Here is an 18,091-nt window from a genome sequence, read left to right on the forward strand (position 1 = left end):
AACCCCAGAGTCTGGGGACGCTCCCGTCCCCTGCCCATCCTGACGGAGACCATGTTGGCTGGGGGTGGGGGGCACGAGCTGCAGCCACGAGTGTTTGGGCGACAGTCGTGACACGTGCCCAGCAGGGCCTTGTGTTAACCTGCTCACTCTGTCTCCTTCCAAGCTGCTGCAGAGGGAAATGTAAACTCTCTCACTACGTGTATCCAAGTGGTAAAACGCTGCTTTTCTTTTTCCCTTAAGGGAGGCACTGGGGCTTGAACCCAGGACCCCAGGCACGCCAAGCACCTGCTCTGCCCCCAAGCTGTGCCCTCCCACCCCCAAAGCAATACATGTTTTTTTTTTTACTAGAACCCACAACAGGTGGGGTTTGCGTTACTGCAGCTCATTTCCTTGCTCCTTCACATAAGTGATGCTCAGAACTGAGCAGGAGTAAACGCTTAGAGGCATCGTCCCACGGCAGTCTGCGTCTCTAAAATTATGATGACTTCGCTGTAAGTTTGCTCAGGGGAAAAAAAGGCATCAAGTCGTTCAGGTCTCCGTGTTGGCTTCACACATGTAGGACATGGACAGGTCACCAGTTTCTGACCCTCAGTTTCTTAATCTGTGAAGTGGGGATGATAGTGATTATCCTGCCAGAGAGCAGCGAAATAAGGTTCAGGACGGGGCGGAAGAGCTGAAGTGCGCGTTAGAAACGCAGACTGGGCGTGTTGGCCATGGCGGCTTGTGACGGGGAGTGGATGGACCCTAAGTGTGCTGGTCAGACTTTCCAAGTTAGTAAACTGGGATTGTTTCGGGCAAACTGAAGCTGGATTTCTGATACTCACCAAGCAATCTGCACAGAGTTCAGTTTGGTTGCGGAGATTGAATAAAGGCAGGGTGGAGATACCTGTTTCAGTCTGGTGGCAGTGAGCCTGTCACTTTACAAACTCTGTTTCAGATGGACTCGTGGAGTGCCAGCCAGGACCGCCTGGCGACCAGGGTCTTCCCGGAAGTCCAGGGCAGCCGGGGTTGACGGGTGAGGTTGGAGAAAAAGGTAAGAGATTGGATTTTTTTAAGCAAATGGCTGTGCTTGGGAACGCACCACGTTCCTGCAGCCCTGCTGGCTTCGGGTGGGCGTGGCTGTGTCCTTCCTTTATTTGAAACACTCTTCAAAGTGCGTTCCTAAGACACGTCTCCCTACCTCTGCTGAGGTTGTCGGGTGTTTGAGAGACAGTTTCCACCTGAGAGGCAACGGGGAGACTGGTCCCTGAAGTCAGGTCCCTGTCCTTTACCCTCCGTGGTCAGCAGACTAAACTCCCAGAGTGGCACCTTCCTGCGATCTTTCAGTTCAAAGGCTGGGAGTCCCGCTGTCCAAGAAAGCACGTCCTTCCTCACAGCTGAGTCACAGACGCCTGCACTGATTGCCCGTCACCCATCCAAGCCCTGTTCCCATAATCAGCGTGGGCAGATCCGCCGACGCCACCCTCGGCTCTCGGTTTTATCTTTCAACTTTTCAAGTGTCGACTGTAACGCCAACTCAGGACTCACCCTAGTCCCTCCCCGGTCTTGGGAAGGGTGGCCTGTCGCTGTACGGACAGTCCCAGCATCGAGCGCAGGGAGCACGGGGTGCCCAGGGAGTGGAACAAAGAGGAGGCAGCCCTGGAACCCACCCCTCCGGGTACCGTTTCTGGCTTCGGATGCCCAGGATTTTCACTCTTCAGAAGTCTAAAGGGAAAATCCATGGAAAACACCCTAGAACTCTGACAGCCCATCAGAACCTTAGATGGAAGTGGTCTTGGATTTGGGGGAGGGGGGTGGCCACCAGGTGGGCTCACCTGGTTTTCAATGACTCTCCCTCGTCACTGCGCCCGGCGCTCTCTGAGGTGGGCTCTTCCGTCTTGTGGCGGTGCCAGTGGTCAGACAGGTCTTGGTACTGAGAGGTCTGCTTGTCCATCCCCTGGACCAGGAGGGAAGCCTCTTTCTTCTGCTGCCGTCATAACGCTGCAGCAGAGCCAGCAGCCTGCCCGGACTGCAGGGCGAGTGCGTCTCCCCGACGGCCACCTCCAGCCCCGGGACTCGGACCCGCACGGGTCCCACGGTGCCACAACTTGGGGGTTTTCTAGCCGACGTGCACGGCATCCGTCCCACTGATGGGCTCCTGTTCTGCCCTCATTCCTGACGGTGGGGTCTGCTGGGGTGGGGTGCACCCTGACCCTGACCCTGACCCTAGGGCGAGGGGCCGAGGAGGAGGCAGCCCAGCCTCTGACTGCTGAGCCCAGGCTTTCCCACATGCACTGTGCTCTCTGACAGCCTGATCGGTGCCTAGGAACTGACATTCAAGGTTTAGGACACCAAACACCTCTCAGACTCTGGCCTTTTAGCTTAGTTTGAACATCGAGACATAAGAGGTTAGAATTTCCAAAGAAAGGCACTTCTCCCCATCTTTTCTGCACTGCGGCCCCTCCTCTTGCAGCCTCCTTGCCAGCTCAGGGCTGCCTTTGCTTGTGTGCCCTCTTCTTCCCACCTGCCATCCATCAGCCCGTAACATAGGCTCAAAGCCCAGGAGTTATCTGTGCCGTTTGCTTAAAAAAAACCCAAATCAAAGAGAAAGATGTTGAGAAGTCTTAGAATTTGAGACGAAATTATACAGTCAGGTCTTCGCAGGCTGATGGGCAAAACTGGGTTCCGGGTCACGTGCTGGCAAGGCAGCTCCCGTGGCTTCGCCAGGCAGACGGATGGCTTTTTATGGCACACCCATGGCTGCCTGCCAAGTGTGCAGAGGGTGGCAGGAACACAGGACCACTGGCACGTGGCTGCGCCTGGAAAGGTGTTAGATTCTGTGCAAGCCACACTGGACACAACGCTGTGAATGACGCTGGTCCCTCTGTCCTCCCCTGTGCCACCACTGCTCACATGTTACATAGGAGTACCCTGTGTCTCCTTTTTTAGGTCAAAAGGGAGAGAGCTGCCTCATTTGTGACACCACAGGACTTCGTGGGCCCCCTGGGCCACAGGGACCCCCCGGAGAAATAGGTAAGACCCTAGGTGTGAAAGGGACCGGGTCAGTGTTTGCTTCCGTGGGTTGGAAACTTGTCACTGCCTGAGACCTGATTTTCTGGAGCAACACTAGAGCAAGATGTGAGAACGTTGTCACTCTTCCAGGATGTGTCCAGCTTGTTGAAAATGATCACAATGACTTATAAATCCAGTGTCATAAAGATTTCCTAAGAAAAAGATAGCAGCATATATGGTCCACGGAGCTCGGCACATTTTGTTCTCTCGGGAGGTTACCACGTGGTCCCAGGCATGCCGGCGGGGTGTGTAGCCAGCCTGTGTCAGTTACCTGTGTGCATTTGGGGTCACTTTTCCCCTTTCTGAGCCCATCTGGGCATTTCTATTATTACTCTCTTGAGATTCTTCAAGTATCACCCACTTCGTATGAAGATCTTTGGACTTTTGAATCTTGAAAAAATACAATTGAATTATTAGCAAGTGTCTTAGTAGGGGAGGGTAGAGCTCAGGGGTAGAGCGCATGCTTAGCTTGCACCAGGTCCTGGTTTCAATCCCTGGTACCCTCCTCTAAAAATAAACCTAATCACCTCCCCCCTGGCCAAAATAAAATAAATAATACAACAATAAATAAATAAAAATACTAGAAGATACATAAACATGAAAGAAAGTGTCTTAGCAGCAATGTGCTAAATCTTTCCTCCGTCTCTCATGAAAGGTTTTCCGGGACAGCCAGGGGCCAAGGGGGACAGAGGCTTACCGGGCAGGGATGGCCTTGAAGGATTGCCGGTAAGTGAACCTGGCCGAGTTCTTGTACGTGTTAGACGTGGCCACCGAGCAAAGCAGCGCAGTGTGCGTTTTTGCATTTGTGAACCCTTGTCAGCCAACAAGTTCAGCACCGCTGATTTCTGTAGCGGTGGAGGAAACCAGACCTGTTTCCTTCTAGGAATTTGAACTATTTAAAAAAAAATTCTTCTTCTTACAGACCTGTAGTTTGAAAATCTCTATCATCAACGTGTATTATAAAAACACTCAAATCTAAAACGCAGTGTCTTGATCATACAGACGTGAAACCTTTCAGTGAAGCAGGAACCAGCTTCCTGCCTTCTCTGCTTTGTTTGAGAGGACGCCGTCGGGCCGGGGAGGGCAGCGCTGCCCCTCGGCACCGAGGGCGCTTCTGTTTTGCACGTCATCAGGTCTGTTCCTAAAGCTTTGGAGCCTCTGGGCCTTGTTCTCGTATTGTCTTTGTTCTAAGCTCTGTAAGCATCAACTGTTTTTCACAATTCTTTTTTTTTAATTGTAAGAATTTAATTTACTCTCTAACTCGACATATCCAAACATTATCACTTTGATGTGTGATCGATATAAAATGAGGCGTTTTATACTCCTTTGTTCTTACTATGTCTTTGAACCCCGGTGTGTGTTGTATTCTTTCTAGCATGTCTCAGTTTGGACACTTTAATTTGCAGCAGATAAAACTAAATGTCATGCTACCAAGACAATATAGTTGTGTTTAATGACAAAGTATTTTATACTGCTTCAATTTTAAATTTTAAATTAGTTAAAGTTTATAAAATGAAAAAAAAAACTTCCCTGTTTGCACTAATCACATTCCTTTTTTTTGTTTTAATTGAAGTATAGTCAGTTAAAATGCTGTGTCAATTTCTGGAGCACAGCATAATGTTTTAGTCATGCGTGTACATACAGAGACTCATTTTCATATTCTTTTTCATTATAGGTTACTACAAGATACTGAATATAGCTCCCTGTGCCGCACAGTATAAACCTGGTGTTTATCTATGTTACATGTGGTAGTTAGTAGCTACAAATCTCAGTCTCCCAATTTATCCCTTCCCAACCCCAGTTTTTACAGATTCTTTCCTTCCTCTTTTTTTTCTTTTCTTCTAATCTTTTGTCATCAACTGAAAGTCAGATCTTTGTCAGTATTCTTTTTTGATGTAGCTCTTTAACATTTGTAATTTAAAAAAAATTTCTGGAAGGTTCTATCCAAGCAGGTCAGGGCGACAGTGAGTTGAAATGGGAGTGAAGTGGCTGGAATTCGGCAGGAGTTTTCTCCTTTTGAAGTTAGATCTTAGGCCTCTGCTTTCCAGAACTTCCTGGGGGCCTGGGGAGCTTGCTTAGAAGTCCCGACTGTTTAAAATATTTCTAAATAACTCAGAAGTTCACAGAGCTGGGAACTCTGGCTGTGGTGGGGATCAGAGCTGGATCAACTCTGAAGGTGACAGACATAGTCTGGACATGGCTTTATCTACTCAGCCTTCTTGGAACACTTCTGGCCTCAACGCTGCCTGGAACCCAGTCCAGAGGCCCCCCGCCCCCTAGCCTTAAATCCAACAACATTGGAAAAGAGGAAGGAGGATGGTTGAGGAGAAGTCAGGATAAAGAAGAAAATGAAGACAACATACAATAAAAATCTGAACCCCAAAGCCCTGTCCAGCAGGAGCTTAGAGTGGAGGGAGAGCACGTCCAGACCTGTTCCGTGGGTCAGTGACTTAGGAGCAGGCAGCGGGTGTCCTTGTATGAGGTGCTGTATGTATGAGGTGCTGTATGGTCCCCTGATTTCAAATTTGGCCGGAGGGTGGAAGAGGTAGCCCGCAAGCCAGCGGAGCACGCTGGGAAGTTGATTTTCAGGGAAAAGGGATGGAGAGCTCCGTTCCGCATTCGATTTAGGTGGCATTTCTGTGACGTGCCCTCCAGAAGCCCGAAGTTTGATTTGAAAGCCGAGAGCTTGATTTTGGGGAAAGGAGGATGGTCACAAGAGGTGGGCACCTGGCTGAGATGATGGAGCCCCCCCACCCCCATCCCCACCCCACCGCAGGTCACTCGGGGGGGACCTGCGTTGACGGGGATGACTTCTCCCCAGTTCCCCCACGGTGGCACTGCGTGCTCGATGCAGACCACACGCGTTGTCAGCACTGCTCCAGTTTAGATACCAGCGCTGAACTTCCCGGCAGCCTTTGTTTCTTCAGCGTTTATCTTAAACAATGTAGATCAGAAGACTTCCAAATAGCTTAGGATTAAGAAGTTCTGTGGCAAAGAAACCATGTGAGCTGTCCTGGAGTTGTGAATGTCACTTCCCCAAGAGAGTCTAGATTTCTCCCTTAAGTAGAATGGTGGTTGGCAAGGTCATCAGTGTTAAAATAAAAATGGTGTTTTCCCACCCTGTGCTCGTGGTATTAGAAAGCACTGTACGTCCAGGTGGTGAAAAACCAACATGAAATAACACAAGAGGATGCTCCTGGGTTGGGTGTCACTTCTTACGCTGGCACTGATGTTTTAGTGGTGGATGTTGCCGGTTCAATATATCCTTCCCCTGGTGCCTCCCTGTTGTAGACATGAGGCGCACAGAGACAGAAAGCGTCGGTCCTCTGGGGACTGGACCGAGTAGCCTGGGCACCTTCCCCTTCCCTGAGGAGATCTGAGTCACGTATCCTCTATTCCAAGGGGCACTGCCAGCCTAGGAGCAGCTGTATCTGTGTCCACTAGAACTTTCTGCTGGGATAGAATGTTCCGTGTCTCCACCGTCCAGCTTGGTAGCCATTGGCCGGTGGTGGCTGTTGCCTCTTTGAAATATGGCTGGTGTGACCAAGAACTGAAGTTCTCATGTTATTTAAGGTTTTAAACAGCGCGAGGCAGTGCAGACTCGTGGCCGGCTTCTGGAGGAGCTCTGGGGTGTCCTTGGTTGTGTGTCTGAGAAAGTGAAGCTGGGCTGTGTGCTCCATGCCTCGGCCGGCGCTGTCCCGGCTCCCGGCAATGGCAGGATGGGCAGGAACACAAGTCAGCCCCATTTAGTGGGGTCCTGAACGTACCGCCTGCGTGGCTGTGGGCAGCCTCTAAGCCCCTCCAAGCCTTGCCCCCACCCTTGTGTAGGAGGCAGCTCTTACTAGGTACCAGCTACCTCTTACAGGCTGTGTGTTGTGGGGACAGAGTGCAGGCTTTGCAGCCTGGCTGTGTGCTCTCGGACGGATCGCTGACCTTCTCGGGTGATTAACTCCCCTGCTGCTCAGCGGTGGTCCCAGTGTTTTCTCTGTAGAGTTGGGTGAACGATCAGGGATGAAGTGTCAGGATTTGGGACCCATCTCAGGCTCTTAATAAGTGGTAGCTGTTTTAAATCCGAAGATTGTCTGGCTTTGGGTGTATCCTTGTCTCCCAGCTCCCTCCTCTGAGGAACACCAATTACACACACACACAGCGGCATGCGTGCACAGGGTCACATGCACCCAAGAACCGCTTCAGAGGGAGTTTATAGAAAGGAGTGCAAACCAAGTGAATCCTGCAAGAGCTTAAATTCTGCCAGGTGAGCCGGGAGGCTGAAGAGAGCAGGTGACAGAGACAAATGCTTGAGCCCGTGGCCCTCTTCCCATGAGCCCCAGCTCTCGGGGCAGGAGGAGGTGCCACCTGTGGGTGCGGGCACCTCTCGAAGAGTCAGCTTTCCAGGACTGAGCAGTGGCCCAGCAGGTGCCTCTCAGGAAAGCCAGTTCTGTCCTGCTGACTGCTCGGAACACTCCAGAGCTGGCCTGCTGCTCACTCCCCGGGCTTCTCCTGCCCGGGGTGCCCTGGCCGCCCCTCTCTTTTCTGGAATTGCGGTGGGAGCGTGAACGGACAGTGGTGTGATTCCAGCACTGACCAGGCTTAGAGAGCGTGGTGGCTCCCAGCTTCCACCCTTTCTCCGGCTTCTTTTTCATCCCCGCTTTTCAAGGTGGCTTCTTTCTTTTTCCCTCAGTTGTCAAAATAAGGACATTGATCATTTAAAAAAGTTTTTTTTTCCCAAGAATTGGTTTATTGTTAGGGTCAGTAACACTTGTTTCCTTTTAATTCGCTGTCACCCTGTGGTCGTCATCGAAGAGACTGCTTTTTAAGAATTTTCTGAAGTATAGTCAGTTTCTGGCGCAGCGTTTCACTCCTACACACACGTACTTACGTTCATTTTCACGTTCTTTCTCATTATAGGTTACCAAGGACGTTCATCATTGATACAGTAATATTAACTACAGTACATTTTCAATGGCAAGATTGCTCCTGTAAAGCCTTTAAACCTGTTTTTCCTTTCTTCAGGGTCCCAGGTGGCTTCTTGACTTCCCTGTTGAATGTGTCTCCAGCCAGGCTGGTTTGCTTGGCAGACGCATGTCTTCCGTGGTGTCACACGGCTTTGTTCTCACAGGGCCCGCAAGGTACACCAGGACTGATGGGCCAGCCGGGAGCCAAGGGAGAGCCTGGCGAGATCTACTTCGACATGCGACTCAAGGGTGACAAAGGAGACCCGGGTTTCCCGGGCCAGCCCGGGATGCCAGGCAGAGCAGGCTCTCCCGGAAGAGATGGCCACCCGGGTCTGCCTGGCCCCAAAGGCTCCCCGGTATGTTCATCCCAGACTTTGAACTTGTAATTGACAGGCGGATATGCAAAGAGCGATGCGACGAGTAATTTGTATCAAATCTGTGCATTTGCACTTGGGTGGTCATTGTCGTGAACGACTCTGTCTCATGGTTCGCGGGAAAGCGGCCATCTGTAGACCTTGGGCTGGTGGCCTTCACTGGAACAATTAGATGATAAGGGATCAGTCTCCTCTGATGGATCTGCAGGAACTGCAAAGACTTCCAGATGTTGGGTGGGAGAAGAAATGTAAAGTTAATGGTGTCTGAATCACCCTTTTAAAGAAGATTCTAGACATAAGTGCTTTACTCTTTGGAGTGTCTCCTTGTGTGGGGGAGGGAAGGGAGGATGATTGCTCAGCTTCAAGGAAAGACTGCTGGCTGCATTTATTAACCACTAGTTAACCTTTGCAGACGGGTGGAAGTAAATGAACAGCACAGCCAATTAAACTCTGCAACTTATTTACTGCAGGTGGAGGACAGATGGGACTTGGGTCGGCGGGCTGGTGTGTCTGCTGATATTGCTTCTTTTTCTCTTTTCACTGCAGGGTTCAGTGGGATTAAAAGGAGAACGTGGCCCCCCAGGCGGAGTTGGATTCCCAGGCAGTCGTGGTGACATCGGCCCTCCTGGGCCCCCAGGGTTTGGCCCTATTGGCCCCGTTGGTGACAAAGGACAGGCGGGCCTTCCGGGAAGCCCTGGGTTCCCAGGCCAGCCAGGTGAGACCCGAGGACCTCAAGTGCAGCATGCAAGTGCCCGGAGCCTGGGCTGAGTGACGTGGCACGTGGGTCTGGTTTCAGGTCTGCCCGGAGGGGGGACGTGACCTGGCCACTCTTTCTCTAGCCTTTCTCTATCTTGTTTCTCCCCGTTGGGAGATGGGCCAGGTGATGGGTAGGATCTGGATACCAGGAATTTGAATTCATAGATGATTTTCTTATGAAGAATCGTCCAGTGTGTACATCAGAAGGCAGCCTTTTCTGTGGAAGTGACGCCAGCGTGAGCCCGTTTTCCTCTGCAGCCATCTCCTGTGTCTCCCCGATGAGCAGTCTGGGCCCCACGTGGCATGCTCCCTGCTGACCTGCGCGTGCCGGTGGCCCGCCCGCGGCTGACTAGGCCTGGCTGCTTAGTTAGTTCCGTGGTAGTCTCCGTGATTTGCCGATTTTTTTCCAGGTGGTTCTCTGTGCCACGCACTGGGCTAAGTGGGGACCAGAGAGTAAGCAGGTCAGACATGTCCCGCTTTCCTGGAGCTGACAGCCAGGGCTTTTGGGCAGAGGACATGGGTGGGGACAGGGCCACACGAGGGTTCCCCATGGTCGCGGTCTGCAGCGTCCTTGTGACTGGCTTGCCCTCAGGGACGGAAGTGAAAAGGGGCGCCTGGGCCCCACACGCAGTAGGCTCTCAGGGACGTGTTAGTTGAATATGATTCAGGGAGGAAATGGAACACGGACACCATTCCCTGGAGAGCCTGGGAGAGAGGAGGAGAGGCCAGCGATGGCCCGGTGCCGAGGACGGGCGGAAGGATGCCTGCTTTATTTCCTAAGACGTCTAAAGAATTGTAAAAACAAATGACAGGTGGCTTTGGGCGATAAAAGTTGTGTGACTCATAAACCTTGAAGAGCATAGTAGCTGAGTAGCTGGCTGATCCAAGTCTCCCACAGGAACCACATGGCAGTGATGACCGTCTGGCCTTCTTGTTCACAGATTTGCTAGTTCTGTCACCAGTCATGGTATCTAGCCCAAGTGTCATCAGTTCCCATCCCCCTTGGGAACTATTTCCTTATATCGTGTAAATTTCACAAGCCCTCCCACACAGGAAGTAGGAGCACCCCCTGATGGAAGTCCCAGGAGAGCGTCTTAGTGGATTAACACCATCATTCTCATTGTTGTGTAATCGTTGGTGACTTGGCTCCAAGTTAGGACTCTGCTGATCATTGTTCTTTGTTTAGCAAAGATCCCAGAAATGTCTCTTTTTTGACTCCTTTAGGGGCAGGGGAACACTGGGTTTGACTCAGAAGGGCCCCTGATCTTGGAGAGGGGACCTCCGGTCATTTGCCTCCCCTGCCCCCTACCCCCAGCTACGGATTCCCAAATCACCGCGTCATGTGCCCTTTGTGCTCATGGAGTCTGATCACTTGCACAGCTGGAAAAAGGCATCAGACTTGCTTCTTGGCCGGAAACTACATGCAGATCAGTCCCAGCAGGATGGGAAGAAGCTTCCTGAAGGAGGCAGTTGTCCACATTCTGTAGGGTTCCTTGGCCATCCAGACCCAGTCAGCTTGGAGATTAGAAACCCGACTTCTTTGATCTGCCAGAGCTGTGTTTCCGGCGATGGTCATAAAGGCCTCGTTCCCAGGGCTGGACTGATAGGGAGTGTGTGGGGTCACGCGGTTGGCACTTCCCAGTGCCTCTGGCTAAAGAAAGCTTTGCCCCCCCCATCCTGAATTCTTTAAGGTATGTGAGGATTCTGTGTGCATGTTCTTGGAGGTGATCCCTTCCTTAACAGATAAATCCTGACACCCAGTGCATCTCCTGGACATGGACGCCGGGGGCCGGGCCCGCACCCCCTGGGTTGAACACGTGGGTGGTTTCCCTGTGCCTCTGGAGATAGCGCAGAACCGTCCAGATCCCTGTTAGGATTATGTGTATCAGCCACTGAGCGTGTCGTGAAGATAACTGCCCATCAGAGGAACATCAAAGCAACTTAGAGTCAGTCCTGTCTGAGAAACTGAGAGAGAAGCGTTTTGACTGTTTGAGACAGACTAATGAGAAAACGACCCAGGGCCATCTCACTGTTTGTTACTGTAGAGTTTTCAGCTTTTTTTGACTCTTCCTTTGCACTCTTAAGGAATTCTGTGTCCACAAACATACGTTTTGAGGGGAGAGGTGCTCTCTGTGTGAGATTCTAGAAAAGTGGCAGGAAGGAATGCATGTGGGCAGACGAGGCTGTCCGCAGGGGACAGGTGTGCCCGAGGACGTGCTGCCACGGGCCTCACGCTCTGATCGTACTCTTTCCCCAGGTCCCAAGGGCGAAGCAGGAAAAGTCGTTCCCTTACCTGGTCCCCCCGGAGCAGAAGGACTTCCGGGGTCTCCCGGTTTCCAAGGGCCCCAAGGTAGGTCCCAAGTTCACCTGGAGACACAGTGGGAACATTGCCCACGTTTTTCTCACGCTGACCCTTGGTCTTTCTCACAACAGGTGACCGAGGTTTTCCTGGGACCCCGGGAAGGCCAGGCCTCCCGGGAGAGAAGGGCACTGTGGGCCAGCCAGGGATTGGATTTCCAGGGCCTCCTGGTCCCAAAGGTAAGCTTGCAGGACAAGTCCAGCCCTGAGTGGGGCCACTGCTCTGGCCACGGCCCCTGGGGGCCCCAGTGGTGGTGCCTGTCCCCTGGCTGGTCAGCACCAAGGGCCAGGAATTTGTCCTCTCATGAATCCTAAGAAAAAAGAGGCAATGGGCGTAAACACCATGCCAGTCAGTGGAGGCTTTCCCAGAGCTGCGCGGTGCAGGGGACGGTGATTCCAGGCGCGGTGATGGGTGAGGAGGTGGCTCCCAGCCAAGCGGTCTAGGGGAAGGAGTTGGGACATTGGGACCGCAGGCTGCCTAGAGAGCTGGCGGTCAACCCCCCTCGAGGGGGTCTCTCTCCTCAGTGAAGGAAGCACACAGCCCCCTGGGACCTGGGCCCGGCTGGTTTGGAAGTCGAGAGAAGGCCAAGGGGACGGGGGGGGGGGGGCGCTGAGGAGGGGCCTTGCTCTGGGGGGAAGAGCCCCCCACTCTGTGGGGCTGGAATCCCCACGGGTGCTGACGTTCCAGGACCAGCACTTGTTGCTGAAAACTGTAAGGGAGTAAAGAGGGCGGTTTCACCCTTTTGGCTGGTTTCTCGTCTGCCAGACCTTCAGGGGCACTGATGTGCAGACTTGCCGTTAGGGACCTCTGTCCAGAGCCCAGAAGGGCTGTGAGCGGCGAAGGGCATGTCTTTCTCATCTGGGCTGCATCTGACTCCAGGTTTACCAACTTTTTGCCAAAACTTAGTTAAGACTTGTCCTGCCTCCCAGCTGCTGGTCTGGGGCCGGCATCTCGCCTGCTTTCATGGTTACAGGCCTCCCCCCTCGGGGACAGAGGACAGCAGCCTGTTTCCTCTGGGAGCTGCGTGATGCCACCCACCTCCTGGTCACTCTGTCAGGCATACGGGGCAGAAGGCCCTAGGGACCCTCCAAGATCCCAAGGACAGTGCTCAGGCCTCAGGGTGTTCCCCGGGGGGAGGCAGCCCACTGCCGGCGTGCAGGTAGAATTTAGCTGGTGAGGGCCCTTCACCCTTGGCCTGCAGTGCACGCAGCCTCTTGCAGCCAGGTGCTCTGTCTGTCAGGCCCCTCGCAACCACGCACGGGTGATTCAGGTTTGTGCTTCTGCAAACTTAGAAATCCCCGCAGGCATGGACCGCCCACCACACAGGGGACTGTGGCCCTGTGGCTCTCAGATGTCCTTGCCGCACTTTACAGCCTCATGGGCAGTGGTCAGAAAGCCCGTCAGAAGCCCCTGGATGGGACCCAGGCTCGAAATACCCCACGTGCCTCCGGGGTGGGGCAGTTTGAGAACCCAGTGGTCTAACGCGGCACTTCTCAAATGTGGACGTTTCCAGGGATCATGAGGGGTCTGGTTAAAATGCGGGTCTGCGCGGGGAGATCGGGTGGCTTCTCATCAGGAGACGGGATGCTCCTGACCCTGGACCACGGTCTGAAGTGCTGGTCCTGGTCCGCAAGCGCCGTTTTGGTTTGTTGTGGGGCGGGGAGTGGAACCGGAAAGAAAGTTTCCAAGTGCGAAGAAGAAACGGGAGGGAGGGGCAGGTGTGAGGAAAAGAGAGGAAAGGGTGGCAGGTGCTGTGTGCGGTCCCCCAGGCGCCCCAACTGCCCCCAGTCCAGGATGGTCTCATCTTCCCTGTTGGCTCCTCAGATCTGTCCGGGTTCACCCAAACAGGTGTAAAAGAAGTGAAGAACGTGGGGAACAGTATTTTTCCATTAATGATTTTTCCGATTCTTCAAAACAGGCGTCGATGGTTTACCTGGAGATCCTGGACCTCCTGGGGTTCCGGGTCGCCAAGGATTCAATGGCTTACCTGGCAACCCAGGTGTGCCCGGCCAAAAGGTGGGTACCGAGTGTTGTCTGGGTTGATGCTTCCCCGTCCTCATGATTCATTGGGCAAAAAAAAAATGTGGGTAATTAATCTCCTAGGATAGGCTGGGTCAGCGTGTTTTGTTTTTGATGAAATAGCATCGAATAGAAAATAATGAGGTATGTGTAGCACGTGGTCGTGAATGTTTCAGGGAGAATCACTTGTCCTGCCTTGTGAGTGTGCTCTTGCCTGTGTGCCTCAGTGTCCAGCATGTGTCTTACTGGGAGTGGCAGAGGAAAGCTGTTTGGAAGTCACTGTCCTGAGCGACATGACAGCCCCCAGGAGGTTCGGGTGTAGGGTTTCTCGGCCTCAGCGACATTGACGTTGGGGTCCAGTAGTTCTTCATGGCAAGGGCTGCCCTGAACATTGTGGGGTCTTTAGCAGCCTCCTCCGTGGGCTCCTGGTGCACAAAGCAGCACCCCCACCTGCACCTGTGACATTACCCCATGTCACCAGGGGGCTAAGGGCTGGTTGCAGACCCCAGGGCTGCTGTGACTTCAGGCCTCCCCTCACCCTCAGACGCCCCCCCACTGGCTGTCTCACACAGGTGGTAGTTCCTTTCCTAGTGTGACTAGAAGGAAGTGAGATGGCCAGGGAGCATCTGTCCCAGGTGGGAGGAAGGCGGAGGGCAGTACGTGTACCTTTGCTGACACGGAACCAGGCGGGCCTGGTCCCCAGCCTCGGGGACAGGCAGGTGGGCCTGCAGACAGACGGCTGTGCCTCGGGGGGTCTGGGGACACTTCCTTGTCACCCACAGTGTCCCTGCCTCATGTGGCTGGAACAGAGGGAAGCCCTCGGACATCTGTGTTTATGTGAACCACCGCCGCCTTCCCCTTGGTTTGAAATTAAGTCAGCGGTGGTGGCCTGTGCAATGCACCAGGCTCACAAGTTAGTAAGCGCTGGATGGAACTGGAATTAAGGATTTGTTCTATGATTTACAATACCGTGCTTTTGCGAAATCCCTTGAATGGGGCCCTCTCAGTTTGAGAATCTCCTGCGGGGTCGTGTGGCGAACTCACGGCTGCCTGCTCATGTCCATGTGGTCCTCAACTGGAAGTTGTCACCTCCAGTGGACCCCAGAGGGGCGATCTGACATGATGTCCACCTTCTGCTTCAGATGATTTGTCAGTGTCTGAATCGGGGTTTTGAATGCCCTCTCCTTCCAGCCTTCAAAACACTGCCTGTATATTTAATCATCTGTGTGTGTCCATGCCCTGTGGTTCTTAAAATCGTTTTAAATGTTTAATTTGATGTGAGAGCCTTCATTTAAACGAAAACTGAAGTAAATGGCGTTCTGTTCCCATCCTGGGACGTCCCACTTCTTAGATACCGATTAGCTGGCCACAGATCGCACGGGGCGTTTTCCCCGCTCGGAGAGGCAGCTCTCGGCAGACGCAGGGCAGCAGCGTGGAGGGGCCGGGACCCGGTGGAAGTCCTGCCTCTGACGGTGGACGAGCTGTTCAACCGGGGGAGCCTTAGTTTTCCTCCTTTGTAAAATGAAAATAATAAAAATTACCTCCCGTTCAGCTTATAGTGAGATTGAAAGGAAGCTTTGAAATCTGGAGGGTGGGGCAGCGATACTTATAAATCCATTAATGCTGACACGCTTGGCTGGATCACGTCGTGGGCCCCATGGGTCACTGGCTTCTCTGTGCTTCGGGGTTTCCAGGGAGAGCCTGGAGTTGGTCTGCCAGGACTCAAAGGCCTGCCAGGACTTCCCGGCATTCCCGGCACACCCGGGGAGAAGGGAAACATCGGGGGACCAGGCGTTCCCGGGGAGCATGGTGCAATCGGCCCCCCGGGCCTTCAGGGAATCAGAGGTAACTTCTTGAGGGCAAATCCAGCTTGTGGCAGGGACTGGGTCTGTATCCTTTGTATCCCAGTGAATGTTTGTTGAATGAATGATGGAAATCCTGGGAGACTCTAGCACCCGTTTGCTGTAGCCATGGCACGTGGTGTGAGTGGGGTGTGTCCCCTTGCAGTGTATTCACCATTTCTTCCCCATCTAGGTGACCCAGGACCGCCTGGACTGCAAGGGCCCAAAGGAGCCCCAGGAGTCCCCGGAATAGGCCCCCCTGGAGCGATGGGACCCCCTGGAGGACAGGGACCCCCAGGATCATCAGGTGATGCCACGTCTTCCAGAAGATACCTTCCTTAGGTCACAATCTGTGCATAAAAGGGGAAAAAGTGAATTCTACTTCATGGATACAGGTTTGGTTGTTTGCTTAAATGTAAAGTCACAGGTGTCTTTCTTTTCTTCCCACTGGGCTTGGTTTACATGCCAAAGAGACCCTCCCTTCAGATATTGTACATCTGCTACCATTTATATTTAATTTACAACGATGGGTGTCTCTATCTTATCTCTCCGTGGTGGGGCTAAGTCTTGGGTACCTGAAACCAACCAAGTCCATGTCTAGAAGTGGCCTTTGCCCCTAATAGTCATCTCAGAGTCAGACAGCGGTGGTGGCAGGGCCAGAGAGAAGCTGGTCTTTGTCCAGACACCACGGAGGCGCCGGGTGGGAATGGCTGACGGCAGGAAGGAGAGGCTTTGTCTTGGGATCACATTTACCCACTGACTGCCTCGTGGGCCCCAGACACCCCATCTGAGGATGTGGAGGCCGTTCCAACCCCGACGTGGGCGCGCTCACACCTCCGGCAGAAGGTCACAGTTAGACAGGGTAAAGGGCGTGGCAGGACACGGTCAGTCCAGCTGATGCCCACCTGCTCTTCCCCACCCCAGGCCCTCCTGGACTGAAAGGAGAGAAGGGCTTCCCCGGATTCCCAGGCCTGGACATGCCGGGCCCCAAAGGAGACAAAGGGTTGCAGGGGCTCCCCGGCCTGACGGGACAGACGGGGCTGCCTGGCCTTCCCGGACAGCAGGGCACGCCCGGCCTCCCCGGGTTTCCAGGTAAATGACTGAGCTCTGCCCACGGGGATGCTGGGAGACCCCTCACCCAGTCTCATTCGTAACCCCCACTTGGTGCCTGCCATCAGCGTTCACGATGCCTCTGTCTGGCTACAGGTCCCAAGGGAGAGATGGGCGTCATGGGGACCCCGGGGCAGCCCGGCTCGCCAGGACCAGTGGGCGTGCCAGGATTGCCGGGTGAAAAAGGTAGGGAACCGGCGACTCCAGAAAAGCCCATCTTATGTCCATGTCCCACTGCCTACTGGGAAATTCTCAGATGATTGCAAATCGTACCTCATTTGAAGGGTCTGGAAGAAACCCTCCTCCGGGAGGAACTCTCGGTGATTCGTAGGGGTGAAGGGCTGTGCCCTGCCGACAGGCCACAGGGAAGACAGGTTTGCCCGTGTTCCTAACTGGCACAATAGAGAATCTTTTTTTTTTTTTTTTTTTTTTTTTTTTTTTTTTTTGAGAAATGCTGAAATCTTCAGTCATGCAAGGTCACAGAAGCCGAGTTCTTAGAGTCAGAGTAGCCAACTGGGCCAATTTATGTCTTAATTTCTTTTTTTTTTTTTTTTTTTTAAATCCTTTATTGATAGCCATTTAGATTATTTCCAATCATTTTTTTAAAGATGTTTTTTTTTAAGTGGAGGGACTGGGACTGAACCCAGGACCTCATGCATGCTGAGCACGTGCTCTGCCACTGAGCCACTCCCTCCCCCCTGCATGTCTTCATTTCTGTTTCTTACCTTGATATCTGTCATTAAAAAAATATTTTTTAAAAAGAAGTGAACTTTGAAGGGGAGACATAAAAATGGTCATTTGATTTAGTTGAACAGGAAAATTCCCATTCTGTTGTTTCACATAGAGTTGAGGGGCCACTATGAACAGGCATAACGGAGGAGAGAAAATATAAGTTATTTCAACTAATAAGTGGAATCTCGTATATTAGAATTATTAGCAAATAATGACTTCAGGAAGACGTCTCTATCACTCATTTGCCTGGTGCCACGTTGTCCTGGGGACCTCGGACACCTGCTGCTTAATGCTGTTTGGGACAGGCTACTTGTTCTTTGTGTCTTCTATGTCAGTTGCTTCTGCTGGCCAGAAAGAACGCCGCACTTGTCACGGCCTCGGGGGCACTTGGCCACCTGTCACCAGGTGTCTCCTCTTTCCTTTGCAGGGGACCATGGGTTCCCAGGCTCCTCAGGACCCAGGGGAGACCCTGGCTTCAAGGGTGATAAGGGAGATGTCGGTCTCCCTGGCAAACCAGGGTCCATGGATAAAGTGGACATGGGCAGCATGAAGGGCCAGAAGGGAGACCAAGGGGAGAAAGGTAATGCGGGTGAAGGTTTGTGGATGGAGCTGGGAGGTGTCAGCTCAGTTCTCCCTGTGTGATGTCAAACCAGCCTGTGTGTCTACGATTCGCCTTATTTTAAGCAGATGTGAATCATCAGTATCTTTTTCTGTGATGTGCAGGACAGACTGGCCCAACCGGTGATAAAGGATCCCGGGGAGATCCCGGAACCCCAGGAGTGCCCGGAAAGGACGGCCAGGCAGGACTTCCTGGGCAGCCAGGTACAGAGGGGAGTTCAAGGTGACCAGCGCAGCAGGGGCTCGGTGGGAGAAATGTTATGCAGCACTTCTCAT

The 18,091-nt window shown here is 52.9% G+C and overlaps 1 protein-coding gene across 1 annotated transcript in view; it reads left to right on the forward strand.

Annotated features, from left to right (window-relative positions):
• COL4A1 (collagen type IV alpha 1 chain) overlaps window positions 1-18,091 on the forward strand; it is a 129,022-nt gene that overhangs the window by 90,014 nt on the left and 20,917 nt on the right. The window contains exons 22-35 of the mRNA XM_031466313.2: window positions 938-1,033; window positions 2,929-3,012; window positions 3,707-3,777; window positions 8,171-8,362; window positions 8,927-9,095; window positions 11,394-11,486; window positions 11,570-11,674; window positions 13,414-13,511; window positions 15,209-15,359; window positions 15,549-15,662; window positions 16,280-16,447; window positions 16,562-16,651; window positions 17,625-17,777; window positions 17,921-18,019. Of these exons, the coding sequence (XP_031322173.2) occupies window positions 938-1,033; window positions 2,929-3,012; window positions 3,707-3,777; window positions 8,171-8,362; window positions 8,927-9,095; window positions 11,394-11,486; window positions 11,570-11,674; window positions 13,414-13,511; window positions 15,209-15,359; window positions 15,549-15,662; window positions 16,280-16,447; window positions 16,562-16,651; window positions 17,625-17,777; window positions 17,921-18,019 (1,683 nt within the window). The remainder of the gene's footprint in view (window positions 1-937; window positions 1,034-2,928; window positions 3,013-3,706; window positions 3,778-8,170; window positions 8,363-8,926; window positions 9,096-11,393; window positions 11,487-11,569; window positions 11,675-13,413; window positions 13,512-15,208; window positions 15,360-15,548; window positions 15,663-16,279; window positions 16,448-16,561; window positions 16,652-17,624; window positions 17,778-17,920; window positions 18,020-18,091) is intronic.

This window comes from Camelus dromedarius, chromosome 13 (assembly GCF_036321535.1).
Source record: "Camelus dromedarius isolate mCamDro1 chromosome 13, mCamDro1.pat, whole genome shotgun sequence".
In the NCBI taxonomy this organism is placed as follows: Eukaryota; Metazoa; Chordata; class Mammalia; order Artiodactyla; family Camelidae; genus Camelus; species Camelus dromedarius.